Genomic DNA, 26,006 nt, shown 5'->3' with positions numbered 1-26,006 from the left:
ACTTAGGTACAACAAGCATGTAGACTGTACGATGATGACACCCATTGAATCGTAGGTTGTGACAACTGCGACTCGTCAGCATGCGCTACTGGTAAACAAATACCGGTATACAGGTGGTAGCAGCAAACACAATGTACATTGATCATGCTGAATCGTAGGCTATCTTTGCTCGCAACTTCGCAAGACCAGGAAAACATCCGTCTTTGAAACCACCAATAAAGAGCCACGATCACAGAAATTGCGAATATTGTTTCACGATGGCAATATTTCTCCTGGGACAGCCAAAAATCATGCAGTGTATCCCAGGCTTTTAAGGTTTACACATGCATGAAAACAGGGCTTTTTTCTCTCACCCTAATGCTGCGTTAACACCAGCCGCGTTTGAAGCATCAAAATCGCGTCTACCGCGTCTAATTTAACCGCTTGAACAGTTTAAATGCATTTGCGTGTCTAGAGCGAAGTAGACGCGTGGAAAAAGCAAGCATTTGACACGTGTCAGAGGCGAAATCCGCTTCTTGTGGGAGGGGCAAGTGCTATGCGGTTGTCGGTTTGCAAGATGGCTGATGTTGATTGCATTTATTGAGAGAGTGACCGGTTTGTATTTGGTCACCTTATTATAGGGGGAAAATTGTTTAAAAACGTCAGGAATGCAGCGGATCGATAAACTTCACGTGACTCAAAAGTGAAATGTGTATTTACAACTTTTCAGGTTGCCCAATTAGGGCCCTATAAAATCCGTTTTATTTTTTCCCAAATTCCATTTTATTTTTTCCCAAATTCCGTTTTCTCCGTTTTAATTTTTGCAAATGATTTGGAGGGGAACCTGGATAACAGGATTACTTAATGACTATAAAAGATGCATTTACACACGCACATACACACGCACACGCACGCGCGCACACACAACTCAATTCAATGCATTGTTTAGTGTTGTTGCAGGAGGCTACAACAAGGTGTCAAAGCAGTGGTGCCTTCAGAAGTGCCTTAAACACATCGATCCATATTTTATACACAATCGCTTGAAATGCATAGAACTTTACAAACATACACAGGATAGTGATCTGACAGGACAGCATGAGCACGCAGCTCTTTGCACGTGCGAGCGAAAGAGAGACAGAGAGCTGCGCCATGATGCAGATGATTATATTTTAAATGCCAGGGATAGTTAGTTTGCCTCAGCTCGCTTGAAATGCATAAAACTGAACAAATACATGAGGATTTGTGTTCGCACTTCGGACAGATGCGTGAGCGCGTGCACGTGAGAGAGGTATAGTGAGACAGACGTGGATGAGAGAGTGCATGTATCTTTGCGCTCACCGTGAACAGAGTGTTGACAAAACTTCCAAAATAACAGTTCTCCGGTCACATAAAAGTTATGTGAGACCTGCTCGGAACTAAGTGCTTAGCGTCGAATTTCTTAATTTTTTCGCTGACGAAAGCAGAGTCGTGGAGAGCCGCTTTGCCATGGTTTCAGTGTTTTGGAGGGGGTCTGAAACGACGGGAGGGGGCGTGTTGCCCAGATTTACTTCCCCCGGTCTGCATTTCCAACAGACATACGTTCGTCTCCCACACAAAAAAACATAATTTTATTCAAAATATGTAAAATTCCACAAAATTCCGCGTTAATACTAGATTCCGTGTTAATTAGCCAATTCCGCGATTCCGTCCGCGATTCCGTGATCGCGGAAATTATAGGGCCCTACCCAATGTCCTAACTGACACTCTTCCAAGTGAGGTCCTTTTTATTCCTGTCTCTATAGAAATAAGAACTTGTGTCGTACAGCTCTGGGTGACTGCTCACGGACAATATCAAGCATTCCTTCATGTTGAATGAGTGACTCCAGGCGGGGCTGCCGCCACAGCAGGAAGCAGGCTCCTGGTTGGTTAACACGGCGCAAAAATCCGCCAAAGTTCACATTTTTCAACTCGAGCATCAGCCGCAAATTCGCGTCAAACGCAAAATGCACAAAAAGCACCATTCACGCGCAACCGCGCCAGACGCTCACTTCGCGCTAAACACCTCATTCTCGCCGCGAGAACTCCAGACGCGCATCAACGCGTCTTCGCATTGACTTAACATTGAAATCACACGCGCTTGACACCTCTACCATGGCTGGTGTAAACGCAGCATAATAGGGGCATTTTGGACATGCTATAACACATGATTTGTGGGGTATTTTGAGCTGAAACTTCACAGACACAGTCTTGGCACACTTAAGACTTATTTTACATCTTGAAAAATGCCCTTTAACTGCTCTATATAACATATGATTCTTTTGTAAATGTGTTATAACCACTATCCAACCCGCCCTTTGTGAAGCATTGAAGCCACATTCATCTTCTATTTTGGAAATGATGCTATCATCTGAAACACATCTTTGAAACACGGCCCTCTTGCTGCCACCCTACTGGTGCTGGATCCCTCCAGCAGATAAAATCTATGAGCTTGAAGGGTTTTAATGAGGCAGAAGATTCCTGTTAGCGATGGCTTTTTAATTATCACAAGGACCATTTTGCTTATCTTCAGCAGGGGGATGAAATGATTGGATGCATCAAATTCTGTATGAAATTTTTGGAACGATTATGGCAGGACCTGGGGAAATAGCTTTTTATTTTGTCTCTGTTATTGTGATTTAGAAAAATAAAATTGGGTTTTGGGTAGAAAATATGCAGCCGTCAGCCAACAATGTTTCATTTCATCTTTTTGAAAGAAGATGGCGAATCAACCAAGGAACACAATCTCTGTAGGGTCTGTTGTCAACATGGGCGGTTTTGAATATTGGAGAAAACTGTTAAATCTTTGTAGCTACCATCTGAGAGACTTTTGCCTTGAGGAATTCAAACAATCTCATACGCACATACAAACTGACTTCAACAGGTCTCTTGCTTGATCCATATGAAATTTTAGTGTCCCAACAAGACATAACTACAGGAAGCTTCGGTTTATCCTCCAGGCACTACAACAAGCACATAAAAACTCATAAATGTTTGTTGGTCAGTGCATTGATGTTTTTGTGTTTTCGGTCAATACAGGAGATGACCAAACAACACTACATTTTTTCATCAATAAAGGAAAAATGTTTTCTAGCCTAACAATATATTTCAAAGGATAAAACAAAGGAGAAAGGCTATATTATGCTAAACTAATTTTTGTGTACACCAAGAGCTTGATATGGCACATCTGAAAACAAGGTATATTTAAATTGTTTTTTTGTTGTTGTTGAAGGACAAACCAGAGCAGTGGAGCACAAACAAATAATCAAGTGGCTGATGCTTAAGCAAATTTATTTTTATTGTTCATAGTTCAACAGGCGTGCAGTAAACAATGCGCAAGTCGTACTGTGAGGGACACACAACAGAGTTTAACATTGGGGACCATATAAACATATTGTTTTAAACTAAAGGTACTGTCCTTATATTTGTGCAAATATTACTATCTCTGCGTTCCCATGATGATAACACATCCTTTGATTGCATAGAAGCAAAATCCTATAGTGTTTATGGATTACTTGGAACTATCGGCTTATACCGTATACTGATTAAAGAATTAGCACTTTTTCGAAAGAGAACAGTGCACATAAAAAAACAACGAGGGAAAAAAGTGCACCACCAGAGTCAATTAGGTATAGCCTATAATCTACAGGGCTTAGCATTTCCACACTGTATTAAAGTTCACACTTGCACAGTTGGTTACTTACATTATGTGCAATAGCAACTGCGCTGTGGATTTTACATTTTAAGATACAGGCTTATCTGTATGCTACAAGCCTTTTTTGAATATATGTATTTGATGGGCTGCTTTGCCCTTTATCTCTGCTCTCTTCGGGTCATAGATGTGCCATTAAATACCTAGATAAAAACAGGTTCCCCTGAACCTGCCACCTAGAAATATGTCATCTGAATGCTTATAGTGCTAATGGAAAAATTTTATCATGCAGTGAAAGGAATAAATAGATGACATAGCTTTGCATTATTGGTTAACCTGTAAAATTGGCAAGCATATTTATCTGATCTTCGGCAGTCCGTCTCTGGAGATCCTGTCTCTTGTCTGATGAGATTCCAGTCAATGGCTGGAAATACAAGGGTTGCGGTTCATTTCAAACAAGCTGAAAACATGTGACACATGAATGGATGCCTAGGAGCGGCACTCCATCAGATAAATTAAAGAGCATAACCAACTCTGTGCAAGAATGTGTAATGAAATGTAATATTTTATCATATTAGCTGGCAATACTGACAGCCTGGGGTCAGAAAGAAATGAAATGACTTGCAATATGACATCCTGAAGACCTACAAGATACATTTTATGTGCATAATAAAGACTGAAAATTTGCCAACATTCATGGATACATTTACATCAAATTTACGATAAAACATTACATTTACTTATTACTTACAGAATGCATACAAAGCTAATTGTACAGTAATTTGTACAGTACAATACTATTCAGTATGGATTGACCTATGAAATAAGAAGCTGTCCATATAGCCTACAGCTTCTTTTGGATGTGACCACCATAGCATGCGTGGGCTTTTGTTAACATCTTTTTAGGTCTCTACTGCCATTTAGTGGCTCAAATCAGAAATACTACTACTTCATTTATATGCATTATATTTATTGAATATTTATGTTTAATAAAATGCTGGAATACAGAATTAATATTTTACCCTTTAATTTTATTCAGACTGAAGAATATGCATTGAAATAAACACTTGAAGTCATTAAAATTTTGTTGCAATAAAGAGTAGCAAATGAAGAAAAATTCCCATATTAAATTTATCAAAAAATGTGAATTTATGCACTTCAAACTTTTTTAATATTGACCTTGGTCTAAAAACCAAGACTGTCAAAGACTGTAAAAAGTGGAGTGGTAGCTCATGTAAGAAAATTCATGTAATCATAATGACCACCCAGAACACCATAGAAACAGCCGAAAATACCATAGTAACGGTCTAGTAACCACGCATAATACCAGCAATGGCCTAACAATGTCCTTGCAGTCACCCAGAAGACCATAGCAACAGCCTAGCAATCACTAGGCTGGGTATCGATTCAGGTGTTCCAAATTTGATTTCGGTTCACAAGATTTCAAATTGATTCGCATTCGATTCCGATTCTCGGGTCAATTTTATACTCGATTCTCGATTCAACTTAATGAATATATATTATATTGTAATATATTAGAATATGGACCAAATTAATGAATGACAGGCTCACCTTTCGCTCCTTGGTAACATTGCGCAAGTCAAAAAAAGAGGGTGACATCTGGTGGAGAAGACTAGTAATTAGATTAACGTTAATCTTACGTTCAATGTTTGCGGAAATAAATATGAGGAAAAAATCGATTTGTTGCCTTTGAGAATCGATTTTGAATCGACCACGTAAAAAAACAGATTAATCAAAAATTTGATTTTTTTGCCCAGCCCTAGCAATCACCCAGAACACCAGAACACCCTAAAACTCCATAGTAACGGTCTAACAACCACACATAATACCATAGCAATGGCCTAGCAATCACACAGCACACCATAGCAACTGCATAGCAATTACCTAGGGCATCATAACAACTGCATAGCAATCATCCAGAAGACAACAGCAATGGCCTAGCAACCACCCAGAACACCATAGCAACAGCCTAGCAATCACTTCGGTTTACTTTCTGCTCAGTCATGTGCGCGCTTAATTGCTGTCAGAACTTTTCGAACCACAGAACTTTTTATGAGTTCTTTGCCTTATTCACATTTAGTCCTAAATAATAATATATGGATAGCATTGTATGTGCATTTTCAATAAAGTAACGAATTGTATAAATATTAACTCATATTGGAATTTATTGCCACACCTGAATAGGTAAATTAATTTATTTTACACCACAGGGCTGTTGAATGCTTTATTCTGATTGGTTGAGAAACTTTCAATGGGTATATGCATTATTTTTTGTTATACCACGGGCCTGTTGAATGCTGTATTCTGATTGAGAAATGTTCCATGGGTGTTGATTATTTTTCTGTAAATCATTCCCCCTTACGTGTCAAATGTTATAAAAATATCCACCACCAAAGCATCTGTAATCGCGGTATAAGCAGAATAACTGACTAATTTGAAAAACTATTTGAAAATAATCCACAACCGCAGTGTAATGGCACGAAGTGATTATTTTCCAACAATTTAATGGCCCGTCGTCAATTATTCCTTACATATTGACCATTCAATATTGACAACACATGTTGTACTCTAAGTTGTATACACATAACGTTACAATTAATCTAATAAATTAGTCTAAATTTCATCAGCTGGTTGCTTCGTTCGACCTAGTTTCTTCGAGAAGCGACTGTTATGTTATTTAACCAACAGATGGCGGGGTTTTCGAAACTCTCGAATCTTCAACTCTTGGTTCAAAACAGTAAAGCCAAAGGTATAACGTTAACTAGGGCCATCTGGTGCGAGCAGGGACGTTGGACTGGGGGTTAAACCAGTACTGATTACCAGGGCCCCAAGGGAAGAGGGGGCCCTTAAAAGTCTGGAATATATTTTATTTTACCTGGATATTTTCATTTCCTAATTAAATTTCATAGTGAATGTCAAATGAAATGTAAAGTTAGTGCATTGGCTGAATAACTGTTTGACTAACTATATTTTGTATAAGTAAAACTACCTAAAGTCTCACGATCCCGCCCCTAAATGCACCAAATGGTTTAGTCCATCTGCACGCGCATTTTGTTTATGTTGTTGAGCGTCTCTGAGGTGACGGTGAAATGTTTTTCTCAAAGAAAGCTAAATCAGACCACCAAAAAAAGAAAGGAAAGACAGGAGAAGGAAAAAACTTTGTGACTGACTTCTTTTCAAAGAAAGATGCGCACAAACAAGAAATCTATAGTGCTAAACTGTTTGAATATCCCCACCATTGTTAATAATAAACTAAGACAACCCATTGAAAAAGCAGAACATACACTTTCAAATGATAATTTGGTTATAGTTTACATGCAATTTGAGGTGAAAGGCTAAATAAATAAACTGCATACTAACAATGCTGTTTGCATACAAAACACTGTTATAATAGCCTAATTTGAAACATGTTTATTTTTAAAGGGGCCATGGCACAAGACTTTTTTAAGATGTCAAATAAATCCTTGGTGTCCCGAGAGCACATATGTGAAGTTTTAGCTCAAAACATCATATAAATAATTTATTATAGCATGTTTAAATTGCCACTTTGTAGGTGTGTGCAAAAATTTGCACTTTTGGGTGTGTCCTTTAAAATGCAAATGAGCTGATGAAATTCAAACACTGATCACAATGATGGTGGTTTGTTGCAATTAAAATTCAATTGGGCTTTTCTCTGCACTAAATGGCAGTGCTGTGGTTGGATAGTGCAGATTAAGGGGTGGTATTATTATAATAAGAGCTCCTTATGACCTTTTTTGTTATGTGCTTGTAGAGAATGGTTTACCAAAACTAAGTTACTGGGTTGATCTTTTTTTTTTTTTACATTTTTTTACATAAACATGGAAAAAGTCAGATTTTCATGCCATGGCCCCTTTAAATGAATAGGCTATAATATCTAAAATTAGCAATAATAGACTAATCAGTGTCATAGGTAGCTTGGTAGCTTATCGATAAATTAGCTATCATGCCAACATTACACCAGTGGGCATTTACTGGGGAATACACTTCAGTATAAGCTATACATTTGAGGAAGCTATGTAAGCAATAGCATTTGTTTCGTTTTGCCTTTTTTTCTCCAAATAAAAATGACTAGTGACACAAGTTTTGTTTGTCTTTTATTATGAATGGAGCTTTTTGTTAATGTACAAAACTAAAATGCATAATTAAGATTTTATGTATGCCTTAAAGTAATAAAGCATAATAAAAATAAATGTTCTAAGTAATGTATAAATGTAATGTCTTTCATTCAACAAAATAAAATATGACTGAATCAAGTCTTGTTTGGTTATCATACAGTTTGTAGTGATCATTAGAATGGGGGGCCCATCAGGACTGCCTATGCATACGCTACTCCCCTGCTTACGAGACTTCATTTTACCTAGCAACTGGGTAGCAACCACCTAAAATACAGTGTCAAATAACTGAATGAGAAACTGTGCCAGCCGGTAGATCGCTTTTATTTTGAAATCAGCCCACTCGTGCTTGGACCATCATGTCTATTATATGTGCGCACTAAAAAGCAACGTGAGAGCTAGCTTGACCGTCTTTTCTCAAGTGGAGGCTGGCCTTACCGCAGTACAGAACGCCAGTGTGTATGACCGGTTACCATCTTAACACTCTCGAGAAACGCATTTGTATTTTTATATTCATCGTATTTTCTCTTTTTTGAACTCCAAAATCAACATCAAAACTGAGGTTGCTTTAGTAAAGGTGAGTTTTTTGTGTTTAACATGAGGTAAAATGGCTGCTATTTTAAGCGCGTGACTGCAGAAAATGGCGTCGTTATAGAACAAACACCTAGACGCGTTTTCTGCCAATATTACTGTTGAAATAAAAGATGTATATAAATCCAGTCGGACTGATTTAGATTTATCAACCGTGGCCACTTGCTGTGTTCTGAAATACAGGAAGTGCTAAGCTAACTGTGACTAACCACTGCATGCTAATAGCAGTTACGCAAAGCTTTGTCGCAAGGGGAGGTTATTTAAACGGTTATGTCGATATCAGTTTTTGTTGTGTATAGATTTGTTTTTGTTTAAACTCTATTGGGCCTTAAATCGCGTTAAACGTGAAAGGTAGACGTAAAATGTAGTTCTTTGTCACTCATCCCTCTTGGGGTTAGCAAGCTAAAGGCCGGGCCTCTTTTGTCATGATAGGAAGAAAACGATGGAGACCGGCCAATCATTAGTACTTTAAATTCAGTTTTTGCTAGTAATATAGGTTAAGCAGGCATTTGTTTTTAAGGCAAGGGTGTAATGTGACTGGTATCACCATGCTTGTGTATGAAATACGCAGTCAACAATGTGTTAATGTTTCCTTGTATTTTTCCTCCTTATACAGTACGGATTTCCCCACCCCACCCTTTGATAATTATTTTTTTGAAGATTCTTCGTTGTCAAGCCGCCAAAGTGGAGAGTGTGATTGCAGAAGGGGGTGCTTCTCGTTTCAGGTGTGTTCAAACAACATACATTGGCCAGTTTTGTGGCCAGCAGTGTTTCCTCATTAGTTAACCATCGGTAGAGACAAAGACATGTTATTTAGTTCATATGTACCAATCAGGATGTTGCAAAAGTGTCACGGAGAAATACTTTGTAGATATCTATCTATATAGTCTTTAGTTCATGTTTAAAATAATTGTTCATCCAGAGAAAATTCTTATACTTTACTCACCCCCATGCCATCCCAGATGTAAATGACTTCTGTTTAGCAAAGATCATTTTATATTACGTGTCTATGTATGTTTTGTCAGGAGACACTTAAGAACTAATGAGATTCAATATGATATAAATAAATGTTTTAATTTATTGCACTGATCTTTAGGTTTCTATCATGGATACACAACTATTGTTTTCTAAAAAAAATCACAATCTTTTTTTTCTCACAAACATATCAATTCTTTTAAGACGTATATTATCTCACTTGATTCATTTAGATTATTTTAAAGGATTAGTCCATTTTCTTAAAAAAAAAATCCAGATAGTTTACTCAGCACCATGTCATCCAAAATGGTGATGTCTTTCTTTGTTCAGTCGAGAAGAAATTATGTTTTTATAGGAAAACATTCTAGGATTTTTCTCATTTTAATGGACACCAACACTTAACAGTTTTTTTTCAACTGAGTTTCAAAGGACTATAAACGATCCCACACAAGGCATAAGGGTCTAATCTAGTGAAACGATTGTCATTTTTGACAAAAAAAATGCACTTTTAAACCAACACTTCTCGTCTATCTTCGGCCTGTGACGGCCAGCGCGACCTCACGTAATTGCGTAGTGACGTAGAAAGGTCATGTGTTACATATATGAAACGCACATTTGCGGACCATTTTAAACAATAAACTGACACAAAGACGTTAATTAGTATCATTCAACATACAACAACGTCGGATCGGTCTTCTTTCTCCATACTTGTAAACACTGGGGCGTAGTTTCATATACGTCATCCGTGACCTTTTGACGTGATGGCGTATTGCGTGGGGTCGCGCTGGCGCGTCGCAGGACCGGATGGATGGGAAGGTGTGGTTTAAAAGTGCATATTGTTTATTTTTCTTGTCAAAATGACAATCGTTTCGCTAGATTAGACCCTTATGCCTCGTTTGGGATCGTTTAGAGTTCTTTGAAACTCTGTTGAGAAAAACTGTTACGTGTTGAGTTAAGTTTTGGGATCCATTAAAGTCCATTAAAATGAAGAGGGGTCCTGGAGTGTTTTCCTCAAAAGGCATAGTTTCTTCTCGACTGAGCAGGGAGGGACATCAACATTTTGGATGGCATGGTGGTGAGTAAATTATCTGGATTCTCTTTTTTTAAGAAAATGGACTAATCCTTTAATGATCAATTTAAATGCGTATTGGAGTTTCCCCATGTTGAGCCCCAAATAAAATGGCATTTAAATATAAAAGTGTTCAGCTGAAGAAAGGAACTGTCATAAACATCTGAGATGGCAGGTGGAGTAAATTATGAAAATATTTTCTCCATTTTATTTGGGTGAACTGTTCTTTTAAGACTTCTTTTTGAGGCACCTGGTTTTAATTGGATTGCCCAATGCCAGCTTTTCAGATCATGATATTTGTGTTGACCTACTATAAGATGAAACACCCTAAACAATGTGTAATGACTGGCATTTCTTTCCATCGCACACTGGTTCAGTTGCGTTTTAGACCCGAGCATCTGCGTTGACGCCACACCATTTGCCGTGATCAAGGGGACCGTTCAATCGATTTAACTTAACTCATGACCGAGGGGTAAAACATTTGCCTGAACTTTAAAAGATTTGAATTACCGATCATTTTTTTAACCTTGTTGAAATTGATCCACAAGCTGTTGCCTTTAGAAAACTTAAAAACCTGTTAAAATGCATAAAAAAAAAAAAAAAAAACGTATAATGCATCCACATGTCCACATTTTTTTGTTTGTTTCTTTTTTACTTTTTAAACTGGTTAAACTTAATCTTTCCTTTGACAACAAACTGCTTTTTGTTTTCTGGCTGTGTAGTGGTTTTTCTGCAAACAGCTTTTTAATGTTCCTTTAGTCTAATTCATGTTTTAATATTTTAGTGCTTCTTCGGGCGGAGGAGGAGGTAGGGGTGCATCCCAGCACTATCCCAAGACTGTCGGCAACAGGTATGTTAAAACGTGTAAAAACATCAAGGCATCAAAAAGTGACGAAAGATACAGCTTTGCAGACTCTCTAATCACTTTGTCTATCCTTAGCGAGTACCTGGGGAAAACCCCAGGGACCAGCGTTCAGAGATGGGTTCCTTCAAGAAGCACTAGACGAGATGTCAACTCCTCCAACGAGAAAGAACATCATGATGCAATATTTAGGAAAGTGAGAGGGTGAGTCTCCTAAAAATGCATAAATATTTACTTCAGCAGTGAGAGAAGAAGTCTTTGTTTTGAGCTGTTTTGTTCATTGTGCTCTGAGTCTGGTGAGCGTGTCAGCTGACATACTCCATCTTAGAGATCCTCAAATGTGGAACAGTTGTATTTGTTTTGACTAGGGGTGGGCGATAAACCGGTAGACATAATTAACCGGTAGAAAATTGTCAACCGGTAGAGATTTTGGACTATCGTTTCTATCGAGGTTACGTGCCCACGTCACGCTCCTGTGCGCGTGGTCGCGAAAACGTAACGTTTGTACACGTATTTAAGCACTGCAGTTTTAAAACAAGTTATTTTAAGCCATTGAAACACAGACAACAGATCTCTATGCGTGCGTTCTTTCTGTGTGTCAGGAGCGGACAAGTCGCGCAGCCGCTGCTTTTTCTGTCTGTGAGGAACGCGCAAGTCGCGCGACTGCTGCTCATTAAGCTCGCGAGCATTTTTCCCGCTTTATTGGCCTTAAATACATATATGCGTCACAATTCCCGTCTTTGCAAGCATCCTCATAAACACGACCAGTCAGGTCTTAAGAGAAAGTAAACAGCTAAAACAGAAAGCGCATGTGTGACAGTGTATTGGATCTGGACGTTGGTCTTAAAGGGGAAGTTACCTAATTTTGCTCCCGTCTGTCACTCGTGTTAATCAAACAGCATTGAGAGAAAATCTCTCACTGCTCCTGATTAAATCACTTTTCTACCTTAAATAAAAATATGTATAGGCTTATACATACATGCATAATTATTTATTATCATTCTTATATGACTGTTTATCTTCAAAGAGCTTGAGTTTTGTTTGCTTTTTATCTTCTTTCTATGCTTGTATATGTTTTTTTGTGAGAAGTATGAACATTTCTATGGTATTAAAGATTTAAACCTTATTAAAACATAAAAAACCTCTACCGTGATACATATCGTTATCATGATATAAAATTAATCCTATCGTGATAGAAGATTTTGGTCATATCGCCCACCCCTAGTTTTGACTGGTATGTAATTTATGCTTTTGTCTTTTAGCATACTCAATAAACTGACCCCTGAAAAGTTCGACAAGCTATGCCTTGAGCTTCTCAATGTGGGCGTAGACTCTAAACTTGTCCTCAAAGGAATCATCTTGCTGGTAAGACTGTTATTTTTGTATTTTTACAGTAATTAACAAAGGCATTGGATTAACTTTTTGTAGCGTGACATCACATTGACATAGAAATGATTTTTATGCAGATTTGAAATAAAATGTAGGTCAGTTTTTATGTTTTGGTTATATGGTCATGCGCTGGATTAACTGGGGGTGACCAGGGTAAAAAGAACATTTAGACGACTTGTACTTGAGTAGATTTGTACCTACTTGTTTCATTGTTAAAACGCATTTTAATTCTGTCTTTTCTGTTATAGATCGTAGACAAAGCCCTAGAAGAGCCCAAATACAGCTCACTGTATGCTCAGCTATGTTTGCGTTTGGCAGAAGATGCACCAAACTTTGACGGCCCAACACCTGAAATCCAGTCATCACAAAAGCAGAGCACAGTGAGTTCTTATATTTTATGGCTTGGCTGCATTTTGCAAAAGCTGTTAAATCCAGGAATTTTGTGTACCTAAATCTAGTTTCCACGGGTCCTTGAAAGTATATAGATACAGGTCATTGAAAGTGCTTGAATCTATTTTATGCAAGACGTTTTCTGAAAAAAAATCCATATTATCCCCTGTGTAGTGTAGGATAATATCAAGACTTCTAGACTTTTTAAGCACACATGCTAAACTGTTCACTTTAAATGCTTATTTATGCGTCTTTATGCGAATGTTGATTCATACCAAAATGCTTTTTTGCATAGTTGTGTTTGACACATGAAAACGTCTCTGGGTTAAGTATGTAACTGTTGATCCCTGAGAAGGGAACGAGACACGCTGTGTCTCCCTTGCCATACTTCTTGCGTCCCTGTAACGACGTCTTTGGCAGTATTTCAAATAGCGATATACTTCCTGGCTCCCACGTCACCCTGTCTTTGTTGTTAAGCCTCACTATTGGTTAAATTTGATATACACATTCAGACAAATCTACCCCTGGAGGCGCCCCCAAAGTGTCACCGCAGTGACGCAGCGCGAGTTCCCTCAAAAGGGAACTGTAACAATGTATCTTAAAAGGAAGGCGCTTGAGGGGCTGTCCACACGGAGACGCATATCACTGTATACGTATAAATTTGTTATCGTATTGCCGTTTTGTCCACACGGATCCGGCATTTTGAGAGAGTGAAACCGTTATTTTTTTGAAACGGGGTCCTAAAGTGGATAAATCTGAAATCAACACCCTTGCGGTTTCGTGTGTACAGCCAATCCGTATATTTTGTGAAGCGAAAACGTCATCACATCACGTGTCGGAAGCGTCACACGTAACAGCAACAACAATAATGGCGGACTACGTGATTGTGTTCGTGCTACAGAAGCTACTAAAGCCTACTAGCTTTATTACCGCAAAATCTATTGCTTCTATGCAATTGTGGTGACCAACAAGCGATAATGGACAACACCATACGTTGGTTATGCACATGCTCAAAGTCGTCTTCTTCGTGTATAGTGTATATCTGTGGCAGAATTACAGCGCCCCATACTGGTCCGGCATATATACTACACCACTTTCAGTCGGTTTTAGTGGTTTCGTGTTTACAGATTATTTTTTTAGAACAAGGAAAAAATGATCGGATAGGGAATGCACCGGCTTTGTGTGGACAAAGCCTGAGTTTGAAGTTAAAGGTGTGGGAACCCTGCAGCTTTTGTTGCAAAAAAGAGGGTCATATCATAGCAAATGGATAGTATTGTCTCATCCCATATCCATTCAAGATTGCAGTAGGTCAAAACAACATGAAAAAATCAACAAGAGCTTAGTAGCTGTTTCCATTACTTTTCAAATTGCGTTAATTGAAAATACGAATAATGGAAACGTGTCAAAGCAAAGATGAATATTCATGGAAACAGTTTATTCATGTTTTCAGGTCACCTGATGTCTGTAAGGGGGGCGTGCACACCAACGCTTTTACGCCCGCGGCCAGCGCATGTTTTCAATTGTTTCCAATGGAAGCTCGGCGTTTTTCAAATAAGCCAGCAGCTAGCGGGTTTTTTCCGCGCTGAAAACCGGCGCTCGGCGGTTTTTCCGCGTTCGGCGTTTTTCCGCGTTCGGCGTTTTTCCGCGCTCGGCGCTGAGCGTCGAGAGTTGAAAGAGATTCAACTTTGGGAGAAAAGCTCCGGTCGTCAATGTCAGTTCTCACACGACCACCCAATCACAGTGGAGGAGGGGCGGGACATTACCACAGCAACCAACCAGCTCGCAGCTGAAGTATCACGGCTACCAAAGCGCTCAACTGAAGAAAGCTGGCACTCAGCTGAAAAACAGCTGGCATTCGGCGTCCTCAAGGCGTTTTCAGCCGCGTTTAAAAGTTTTGGTGTGTCCAGCCCCTAAGTCATAATCTTTATTTAAAGGTAATGCTGTATGTACAGAAATATCTTATGCATTGGTGTTGCCAAGTATAAGGGGTTTCCTTGCCATTAATGTTTGGATAACACTCCTAGATCTCCTTCGATTAAAAATAATGCCTAGTGCAGTGGATGCAATATTAGTAAACCTACCAACATCCATCGATGTGATGTTTGAAATTACTTCTCGCGGGAGGAAAGATTGTTTTAGTAACACATTATCAGTTACTGGAAATGGCGTAATTTCACCAAAAGTTTTTTTTATCAACATTTAGAAAATATTGCATAAGTTTTGCGCAACTCTGTAATGGAAACACAACTACTGTTGTCCTGCTAACTGCAGTGTAAACAAATCATGCACATTTAGTTTTGAAACACTTGTTTTAGTCACTGTGTGCTTGTAAAACAGGTTATATTTGTTCAAGCTTCAATTATAAAGGGTGCGCTTATTTCCTCTTTGCCCCTTTATGAATTGGTTTCATTTAGTCATTGTGCACTGTTCTGTGTGTTCCCTGCAGACTTTCAGAAGACTTCTAATCACCAAGCTTCAAGATGAATTTGAAAATCGCGCCAAAAATGTTGACAGTGAGTCAATTTTTTTTCCTTTTTTTTTTTGCAAGGCACAATATCTCTTTTTCCCAACTGGTTTCTATTTCTAACATTCTAATGTGTCACTTAATTTAGTCTATGACAAACAAGACAACCCTCTTACCTCTGAGGAAGAGGAGCAGCGTGCCATCGCCAAGATTAAGATGCTTGGCAATATCAAATTCATTGGAGAACTTGGCAAACTCGACCTCATTCATGAGTCTATCCTTCATAAGTGCATCAAAACAGTATGTGTTTACCACTTGACTTTTTAATCAGTCTTTCTTCTTTTTATTTGTGTGGGTTTTAATGAGCTGTTCGTTATTTGTAGCTTTTGGAGAAAAAGAAGAGGGTCCAGCTCAAGGACATGGGAGAGGATCTGGAGTGTCTCTGTCAGATAATGAGGACTGTGGGGCCTAGACTCGACCATGAAAAAGCTAAGGTACCATTTGAAGGACCATTTAAGAGTTACTTTTCTTGTAAAGAGATACAAAGGCTGATCATTTTTCTTGATTTACTTTTTTGGTTCACTTTTATGACATTTTAGAAATTTAGTTCTTCTAAAAACAAATTTTAAAGCGAACTGAATTGGTTTGTCATATAGCAATATATACATCACAGATATTTTTTATCAGTTTGAGTGTTCCCTGGGTCGAACCCATGGCCTTTTTGCACTGTTTACGCAACTCTACCTTTGGGCTACACAGGAACATAAGGAACGAACATGTGTGTGTGTGTTTGTGTGTGTATATGCACTCACCTAAAAGATTATTAGGAACACCATACTAATACTGTGTTTGACCCCCTTTCGCCTTCAGAACTGCCTTAGTTTTACATGGCATTGATTCAACAAGATGCTGAAAGCGTTCTTTAGAAATGTTGGCCTATATTGATAGCATAGCATCTTGCAGTTGATGGAGGTTTGTGGGATGCACATCCAGGGCACGAAGCTCCCATTCCACCACATCCCAAAGATGCTCTATTGGGTTGAGATCTGGTGACTGGGGGGCCATTTTAGTCCAGTGAACTCATTGTCATGTTCAAGAAACCAATTTGATATGATTCGAGCTTTGTGACATGGTGCATTATCCTGCTGGAAGTAGCCATCAGATGATGGGTACATGGTGGTCATAAAGGGGTGGACATGGTCAGAAACAATGCTCAGGTAGGCTGGGGCATTTAAACGATGCCCAATTGGCTCTAAGGGGCCTAAAGTGTGCCAAGAAAACATCCCCCACATCTTTGCATTAATGAGAAATTTAAAAGGTGTTCCTAATAATCCTTTAGATGAGTGTGTATGTATATATACACTCACATTCGCGATAATTAAATAGGATAAATGTATTCTAAAGTTAACCATGAAATAAATGCAAATGTTTCTAATGGACTCTGCTTAAAGCAGTTTTCCATTGAACGCGGCTTATGCGGAGATAATAAAAAAATGTTCTCAAGCCGTTTTAAGAGGAGGACTCGGCCTTTGTGTAATTTGAAACCACTAAAATTCACTTGCTGTGAGCTGTTTAAAGCATGCTTCCTCATGCGCTGTTGCATCTCCCACAGTCTTTAATGGATCAGTACTTTGGCCGTATGCAATCCTTAATGAACAACAAGGATTTGCCTGCAAGGATTCGTTTCCTACTGCAGGACACAGTGGAGCTGAGAGAGAACAATTGGGTTCCTCGTAAAGCTTTTATCGACAACGGACCAAAGACGATTAACCAGATTCGTCAAGATGCAGTGAAGGTAAGCTTTCATTGGCTATTGAATAGGTTTGCTCATCTTTCATGAGCTGTAAATATGTATATTACATTTTGATAATGGGGCTAACAGACTGTTATAGACTTATTTAAACAGAATTATAGAAAGCATTGGGCATTAAAAGCTTTTTTCTGTTTTCCTTTAAAGGATTTGGGGGTTTTCATTCCACCCATGAACCAAGGAATGAAAATGGACTTCTTCCTAGAAGGCCCTTTCATGCCGAACAGGATAAAACTGGACAGAGAATCTCTTGGGGGATTGGCCGATATGTTTGGTCAAATGCCCGGTGAGTAAGAAATATGTCTGAAGCTTAAAATTCCAACATGGTGATCTTGACACTACTGTGATGCTACTTCTGTGTTTACTAAATGAATAAAAATGTACCATGCACTTACCTTTGCCTTGTTTGAATCTGCAGGCAGTGGCATAGGGACTGGTCCAGGTGTGATCCAGGACAGATTTTCCCCCACTTTAGGACGTCATCGTACAAACCAACTTTATAATGGTCACAGTGGCCACATGGCCGCTCAGCCACAGTCACAGTTTGACATGGGTCTGAAGCCTTTTATCAAGTCTAACCAGGTGCGTACAAATTCCTGTATCACATCAAGAGTAAACTCACCTTTTCAAATCGAGTATTAGAAGATTGAGATTGCTAAATAAATATAAATATATATTTAGGGTCAGAATCAGCATTTTCACAATCAAAACCAGAACCATTCAAACCAGCAGCAAGTTCAGTCAAAGGACATGCCGCCACGCTTCAAGAAGGGGCAACTCAGTGCAGATGAGGTAAACTAAAGACACACTAGCTAATGCTAAGTTCAACCAAAACCGCCCACACCCTGTGATTATATAAAGACGCGTTATTCTGAGGGAATCCACTGGATGGCAGTTTTCTACCTACCTATCTACCCATCTTCTTTACCTCTTCCTTTATGCTCTTCTTCTATCCCTCACTCTTCAACTGTCAGCCAGTCCACTGACTGCGATTATGAGATATGAGGGTGTGATTTTGAATGTTTTTGATGTATTTTAATCATTATTAGCATAAGAAATGTGTGCTTTGGGGTTTTCATCCTCACAGATCAGCCTCAGACCAGCTCAGTCATTCCTTCTAAATAAAAACCAAGTGCCGAAACTTCAGCCCCAGATTCCCACCATGATTCCTCCTAGTGCTCAGCCTCCACGCACACAGACTCCACCACTCGGACAGGTAATAAATATACATTGTCCTATACATCATTGAACTCTCTTTGATCATACTTGGATTAATTTATTACTTATGCGAGTCATTAATTGCTTTGCCACTTTTAAATGCTTTTTTTCTTTATTGTCTTGTGTTGCAAATGCATTCATCATCTTCTCTGTGTTTTCTTCAGCCTCCTCAGCTTGGATTGAAAACCAACCCTCCTCTGATCCAGGAGAAACCTCAGAAGACAATTAAGAAACCACCACCTACCAAGGAGGAACTGCTAAAAATGACGGTGTGCCATTCAAACTGCTGTTACGTTCAAAGCATCTGCTTGAAATCACCAGTTATCCGATGTTTCTAACCTTTCACTGGTTTTGTTACAGGAGACCATGGTGACCGAGTATCTTAACAGTAAGAACATGGGGGATGCAGTCAGTGCCGTGAGGGAGATGAAAGCTCCTAAACATTTTCTGCCTGAGATGTTAAGTAAGATCATCTTGTGTTCTCTGGAGCGGAGCGATGAGGATCGGGAACAGGCCAGCACTTTAATTCATACACTGCGAATCGAGGGCTTCATCACGGGAGAGAACTTCATGCAGGTAACTTATCCGGAGTGCTCCTCATTACATGTGGACGCAGATGACACAAGTGCACTAATTCGGTTTGTGTTGTTGTCGTCATGCAGGCTCTTCTGAATGTATTAGATCAGTGCCCTAAGATTGAGCTAGACATTCCTCTGGTGAAGTCTTACCTGGCCCAGTTTGCCGCACGGGCCGTCATCGCTGAGCTGGTCAGTGTGGCCGAATTGGCTCATCCACTGGAAAACGGAAACCACTTTCCTCTGTTCCTGCTGTGTTTGCAGCAGGCTTCCAAGCTGAAGGACCGTGAATGGCTCACAGATCTCTTCCAGCAGAGCAAGGTCAACATGCAGAAGATGCTTCCTGGTATGTCTCCATTCTTCTTTTAGTCTAGTTGGTCATTAATGGCATTTCGCTAAAAAATGTGTTACTGTGTAATTAACTGTGTAATTGAGCACTGTCCCAGCTAACCAGTTTCCCAGGCAGTTCATTCATAAAGAAAACGGGAGAAAGAAAGTGTAGCATGTGGTCGCGACTTACTGCAGGGGCCAGTTGCTGTCAGTCGCCATAGAAACCGGAGTAGCGCATGCGATTGGACATGCGCTGTAGTGCGTTAGCGCTGACTGACTCTGATCACAGGCGGGTGTTCTCCGATCGACTCAGGTTTTTGTTATTCAGACCCGGGACCTGAAGTAATTAAATTAGAAGCGGACCTGACTGATAATTTAAAACGGGTTTTGAATGGGTCCTCTTTGAAGACCTTTCAGTCTTCAAGTTCAATACATTTTTTGCATTTTTGAAAATCAATACAGTATCGGCAAACCAAATATCTTTCTTGCACCCCTAATGCTTTAACTATCATTTTTATCTTGTTCAGAAATTGACCAGAATAAAGATCGTATGCTGGAGATTCTGGAGGGAAAGGGTCTCAGTTTCCTTTTCCCTTTGTTAAAACTGGAGAAGGAACTACTGAAGCAGATTATCGCAGACCCTTCACCTCAGTCCATCTATAAGTGGATCAAAGACAACATTTCTCCCAAACTTCACACCGACAATGGCTTCATCAACATTCTTATGACCAGGTACTAAATCTGATCATGAATATTATTAGGGTTGCAACAAACAATTATTTTCATAATCGATTAATCAGGTGATTATTTTTTTTTATTTTTGTTATTAATCGACTAATCGGTTAAAAACATAAATGTTTACTCAATTACATTTTTCACTACTTATAGCTAGTTAATGCACTAAATTAGGGTATTAACCATGTAGAAGTGTAGGGGAGAGCGGGGCACAACCTAACGCTTTTTGACTTTGGCTCTATCATTCAAAAACGATTTAAGTAAGATGAATAATTTTTTTACACAATCAACACACACACATCTCTGCTACAAATTAACACTTAAAGTTTGTTTGTGGCACCTACTGTTATCGTACAATTTCACCAAAAGTGACAGAAGTGCAAACGTTACAATTTACCCCATATGTGGGGTTCATTGTAAAAAAAACAGAGGGTTTGTTGTAACGCCTGCTAGAAAATTTAGTTTAAACACAAATAATTCAATAAAATTCTGTCTATATACTAAAGGTGGATATTGTTTATATATCTGCTTATATTAGATAGATATCCACACATCCATCCATCTGCGATCCTTCATCTAACCATTGTTGTATTAAGCATCAATGCATATAAATAGAGTTTTTTTTAAAGCGCTTCACAATTAAGACAAAAAAACCATAATTGTCTGTTATTTCCCCTGATATATTGTATTAACAGTTATAATTTTAATTAATAGTATTTAAATTGTTTTCATTTCATTATCATTGTATACTGGAGGCTTAACTCTTTCCCCGCCAGCATTTTTAAAAAAAGTTGCCAGCCTGCGCCAGCATTTTTCATGATTTTCACAAAAGTTTAATGCCTTCCAGAAAATGTTCTTTAAATATATAAACAAACAATATATCTGATGAAAGAACAGACCCTCTGCTTTCAAACAAAAAAAAAAACGCTAGTTTTTAAACATTAGTTCTCTTGTAATCACCTCTCAAACATGGGTAGGTTTCTTCAAAAATAATTCAATTTTTGCGAAGGATCTTTAAAACATACACGGAGTTCTTTCTCTTTCACGTGAGGCATTACTTCCGGGTTGTATAAGTTGCGGAAGTGCGCCACCTGGTGGATAATAGCAGTATTGCGGTAAGACGGAAAATCTCGTCATTGGCGGGGAAGCGTTTTCTCTTAATTGATGAGATATCTCGTCAATGGCGGCGAAAGAGTTAATTGTAACACAGTGTTACAACTAACCCCACTGTTTAAAAATGTTTTCAATCCCTGCTGTCAGGTACTAGGAGTTGCTGACATGTACCTAAAACATAACACCATTTTTAGACAAGACTGTGATTAAAATAATATAAGGTTGGATTTGGTGACTTACACACCCAACTCAGAAATCGGAAGAAAAAAAAACATATGTGGACATTACATTTTGTTGTTGCTTGCACCATAATTCTTAATTCTGTGTAACTGGAACCTGTTGTACACAAACGTGGACAATTACACTGCTTCTTGTTTAAAAAAAAATGTGGTTGTTATTTATTGGTTCTTCCTAACCCCAAAATAGCTGGAAGAAATTTGAAAAAAGACAAACCAAAGATCGGGTCTTAGGAGGTTAAATGTTAAAAAATAAATAAAACATATTTTTCAGGGATGTGCTGGTGAGGAAATTTTGTCACAGAATAATAAACTCATTTTAATCTTCAACTTCAGACCTTGATGAGAATTAACATTATTTGTTATTAACAATATAAGTAAGCCATTATGAATTGTAATTGATATGTATGCATTGTACCAGTAATAAAAACATGGATTTTCCCCTTACTTTCAAACAGATGCTTAGTTTGTGGTTCATACTATTTTTATGAAAACCCAACAACAATTAAATACATACAAACTCACTTGGTCTAAAGAAGGAAATTAAACCTTTATTAACCAGCGTTCCTTTGCACTTTTGCTTCCGTCATTGCCCTGTCAGGGTTGCCAGATTTGCGTATCAAAACCAGCCCATTGGCTACCGGACTATAAGGTGCACCTGAGTAGGCCACATCATTCAAAAATGCATCATTAAGATGAAACAACACATATAAGTCACAGTGGACTATACGTTGCGTTTATTTTAGGGCTGGGACAACGCGTCGACGTAATCGACGACGTCGACGCAAAAAATACGTCGACGCAAAATATGCGCGTCAATTTGTCAGACCCAAAAACGCGGCGCCGTAGAATAGTAGCAACGCGAGTGGCTTCAGTCCACGCCGGTTTCACACAGCAAGTGTGAGCAGTACGTGCGGCGCGTGTTTTTTGAGCGCCCACGTTAACATGCATGCACCCCGCCGCATGAGCAGCGCGAGCTCGCGGCTCTGTAGCAACAGTGCTGCAATCGTTTCTGCGTCGGTTCTGCTGCGCTGCTCATGCTCAATTAAAGTGAAAGTGTTTTGTTTATGGTTTAAATGCTCGTGGATTGACGCGAAAATGTGTCATTTTACCATAAAATCATGAATGTGAAGTGTATTTTAAACCGTCATGACTTTGAGCAATGTAACAGAAAGCAATGAAATATGTCACTGTTGCCAGAAGACTGCGCTTTCATTCACTCTCTGTCCAGCAGTAAATGAGTCCTAATCTATCTTAACAAACTTAAGAGAAAGAGATTTAATAATATATGTGCTTCTTAAGTCTATAATTGTGTTTATATCTGTCATTAAATGGACTAGAAGAGCACGAAAACAATGTGGATTAAACAAATCAAGTTATAAATGTTACACTGACCATCAAAAGGCACATTGAAGAGGTTTTGCACATAAATGCATGTAAAATAAAGTAATTTGAACTTGAGATTTTTATACTGTTACTAAACTGCACAGTATGAGCTGCAAACGCTTTATTGAATGCTCTGACTAAGAATGCATTATTTTGCACTTGTAATTTTAAGAGCAATGAACATATATTGAAATGTTTACATCAGATATGTAAAACAACATTTTTGCTATTAGTATAAATTGCTATTAGTTAATTAATGGGGAGATAATCGAGAATCGAATCGAATCGAAGTCGAATCGGACTGATAAAATGAATCGTTAGATTAATCGATGCATCGAAAAAATAATCGCTAGATTAATCGTTTAAAAAATAATCGTTTATCCCAGCCCTAGTTTATTTAGAAAATTATTTCACAAAATCCAAGCCGAAGAACAGACATTTAACCTGGAAAGGCAAGTTATTCAACTAAACAACAGCAGGCTGAATAGATGTCTGTACGTTAAAGTAATATTATCAGTTCTTTAAACGATAAACCATAGCATAAAGAACTTACCTGGAAGGTTGAATAGGCTAAATTAACCGAATTACCCAACAAGTTTGCATACTCGTCATTCCACATTACAGAATCCGTTGAATTACATCAATACAGAAGCAGCGGACTCTCGCGGTTGTAGACAGTAATGTTGTCTCTTGCCTCATAAATGTCGAAATGAATTCATACTGACTTGCAAGGCGCACCTGACTATAAGACGCAGCACCAGCCAAGTTATGAAAAAAAACGTGCCTTATAGACCGAAAAACACGGTATTCAAAATTAGTCCAAAGCATCCCAAGGACTATCACCAGTTCTTGGATATTTGGGCTGTGTAAACAAATCCTTTCATCTCTAACCCGCAGTAAACCCAAAAAGTAACCCAATTCAGAACTCCCCCTAAAGGCTGAGGACCTGGCAATGCTGCCTTGCTTTTAACCAAGCTGGTCGCACAGTGAAAAGAAGCTGCACCTGATAAACAGGCAGCTCACGCTGTTTGAAGCAGATGCCTGTCCGTGCTGTCCACGTTGGTGCAGGAGCATGTGACATCACAGACCAACTAATCTATACGTTGACAACGAATTTCATTAGCGATTTTCTCGATTAGTTGTTGCAGCCCTAATATTATCTCTCTATAAGACTGAAAATTATTGGATAATCTGATTTTAATATCATTGACCAGCTTTCTGCAGTATATCATGGCTGAGCTCGGCTTGTCCGAAGGAGATGAGCAACTGTCTGCTCCTTCCAAAGAACAGATTGACCAGGAGAAGCAACTGCTACTAGCCTTCAAGCCAGTCATGCAGAAGTTCCTCCACGATCACACTGACCTGCAGGTCAGTGCCCTGTATGCCCTGCAGGTGCACTGCAATACCAACGCTTTCCCAAAAGGTAACTCAGCTGTTTATTGAAACACGTGGTTGTTATTTGAATTAAACACTGAGCTTTGGATAAGACGAAGATTATTTTTGATATGTAGGTATGTTGCTTCGCTACTTTGTCAACTTCTACGACATGGAGATCATTGAGGAGGAAGGTTTCCTTGCATGGAAAGAAGACATTTCTCAAGATTTCCCTGGAAAAGGAAAAGCCTTATTCCAGGTAATGGTTTACTTGTAACTGTTGTCTAATAAACTCATCTGTGTTCACATGTTTATCTTAATCATGGCTGTATCTTTCCTTTTAGGTGAACCAATGGCTGACCTGGTTGGAGACAGCTGAGGAAGAGGAATCGGAGGAGGAAGCCGACTGAGGAACCAGGCTGATCTCCCAGTGCACATTTGTGTCCTGTTACATAACATGCTGTCTTCTGTTTGGTTCCTCTACTTTTTGCTGTAACTCACACTTTCACCTACATAATACACTGCTGCTAGGCTCACAAATAACAGCAAGACTAATGCCATCTTGATCATGTTTCCACGTTTGCTTGCATCGTAGGCAATGTCAGGTGTGTTAAGTTTTTGAGTTTCAGATGATAAACAACCACTATGCTTAATCAATATATACATATTTTTCTCTGTTTTTTTTAGACATGGAGGAAAATGGTTCAGTCATTGCTTGTGTAATCTGGTTTAATTTGTGTTGCGCTGAACAAAGACAGGACAGAAAACGTTTTGGTGTTACACACACGCAATAGTTTGCTGCAAGCGATGGAGTAAAATTAAAATGATCAGAACCTGGTTGAGTGGCCTTGATAGGTTCCGCTCTAGATGCTTTTATTAGTGTTATTCTGGGTCGGTTGCAATATCTTTTAACCTTTTCATGCATGAAATTAAAAAAAATCTGTTAAACTGTAATCACTCGCTGGTTGCTGTAACTTTCTAGCAGTTTCCATTTCTACCTCCCGAATGGATTTTGGTTAGTGCCGGCTTCAGATATGTCTAAAGTTGAGTCTTGAGAATTAACATCTGCATAATCATTCAGACAATTTTGTACAACACACTACCTAATGCCACAGCTTTCAGATCCTAAGTGGTTTCTGTTGAAGATGTGTCAGTGAGAAATCCAGTTACTATTGTCGACTGAATGACTCTGCTGCCCCAGCCTTATTTAATGTTGTCTGCAGTGTGTTTGACATGGTAACTTGTGGCAAGAAGTAATCTGCTGCAAACTAAACATCTTTAACCAGTGGATTATTTTAACCTGCCTTGAAATGAGCCATTAAAAGTAAAATAAATTCAGGAAACAATCAGGATACCCAGAAAAGAAGAAAGGCTTCTGCCCTTGTCAATAACTGGTTCTTTAACAACCCATTTATTGACAGGTGTTTTAATTATATTTGACAAAGTTAATCTTGTTTGCCAACTTGTTAACAGCAATCCAGTTGTAAGACATTAAATGGCTTATGATCATGTCATTATGAAGCATATGTTTTAGTGCTGTATTCATCACCACTGTTGCTGAATTTACAATAAAGAAAATACTTGATCATTGTACAAGGTTTATGTTGTTGTTGGTTATTGAGATACAGTAGGGATTTTACCTGAAGTGTGCAATAAAATATGTGTGATTATCTCCCAGTGGTGCATATA

At 38.8% G+C, this 26,006-nt stretch overlaps 1 protein-coding gene and 1 non-coding gene across 3 annotated transcripts; both read left to right on the top strand.

The window, feature by feature from the left end:
- Nucleotides 1-8,504: 8,504 nt before the first annotated feature.
- On the top strand, nucleotides 8,505-25,913 carry eif4g2b (eukaryotic translation initiation factor 4, gamma 2b). Of its 2 annotated transcripts, XM_055174355.2 has the most exons (21): nucleotides 8,508-8,646; nucleotides 9,008-9,116; nucleotides 11,220-11,285; nucleotides 11,376-11,501; nucleotides 12,560-12,662; nucleotides 12,935-13,066; nucleotides 15,523-15,589; nucleotides 15,689-15,840; nucleotides 15,924-16,034; nucleotides 17,153-17,335; nucleotides 17,498-17,636; nucleotides 17,769-17,932; nucleotides 18,032-18,142; nucleotides 18,438-18,566; nucleotides 18,733-18,837; nucleotides 18,929-19,144; nucleotides 19,231-19,489; nucleotides 20,001-20,205; nucleotides 24,158-24,366; nucleotides 24,455-24,576; nucleotides 24,662-25,913. In XM_055174355.2, exons 1-21 carry the CDS (start codon nucleotides 8,607-8,609, stop codon nucleotides 24,725-24,727), a joined length of 2,814 nt encoding a protein of 937 aa, XP_055030330.2. In that variant the 5' UTR covers nucleotides 8,508-8,606; the 3' UTR covers nucleotides 24,728-25,913. The 2 variants fall into 2 exon arrangements, with proteins under 2 accessions (XP_073709757.1, XP_055030330.2); XM_073853656.1 differs by lacking the exon at nucleotides 18,032-18,142 and having other exon boundaries at nucleotides 8,505-8,646.
- LOC129419912 (small nucleolar RNA SNORD97) lies at nucleotides 18,191-18,361 on the top strand. Its single transcript, XR_008636752.2, has one exon. It is a non-coding gene; the product is annotated as a small nucleolar RNA SNORD97 (small nucleolar RNA).
- Nucleotides 25,914-26,006: the final 93 nt, after the last annotated feature.

This window comes from Misgurnus anguillicaudatus, chromosome 15 (assembly GCF_027580225.2).
Source record: "Misgurnus anguillicaudatus chromosome 15, ASM2758022v2, whole genome shotgun sequence".
NCBI lineage: Eukaryota > Metazoa > Chordata > Actinopteri > Cypriniformes > Cobitidae > Misgurnus > Misgurnus anguillicaudatus.
Note: the sequence above shows the minus strand (reverse complement) of the source record. Positions and strands in the feature narration are given on the sequence as shown.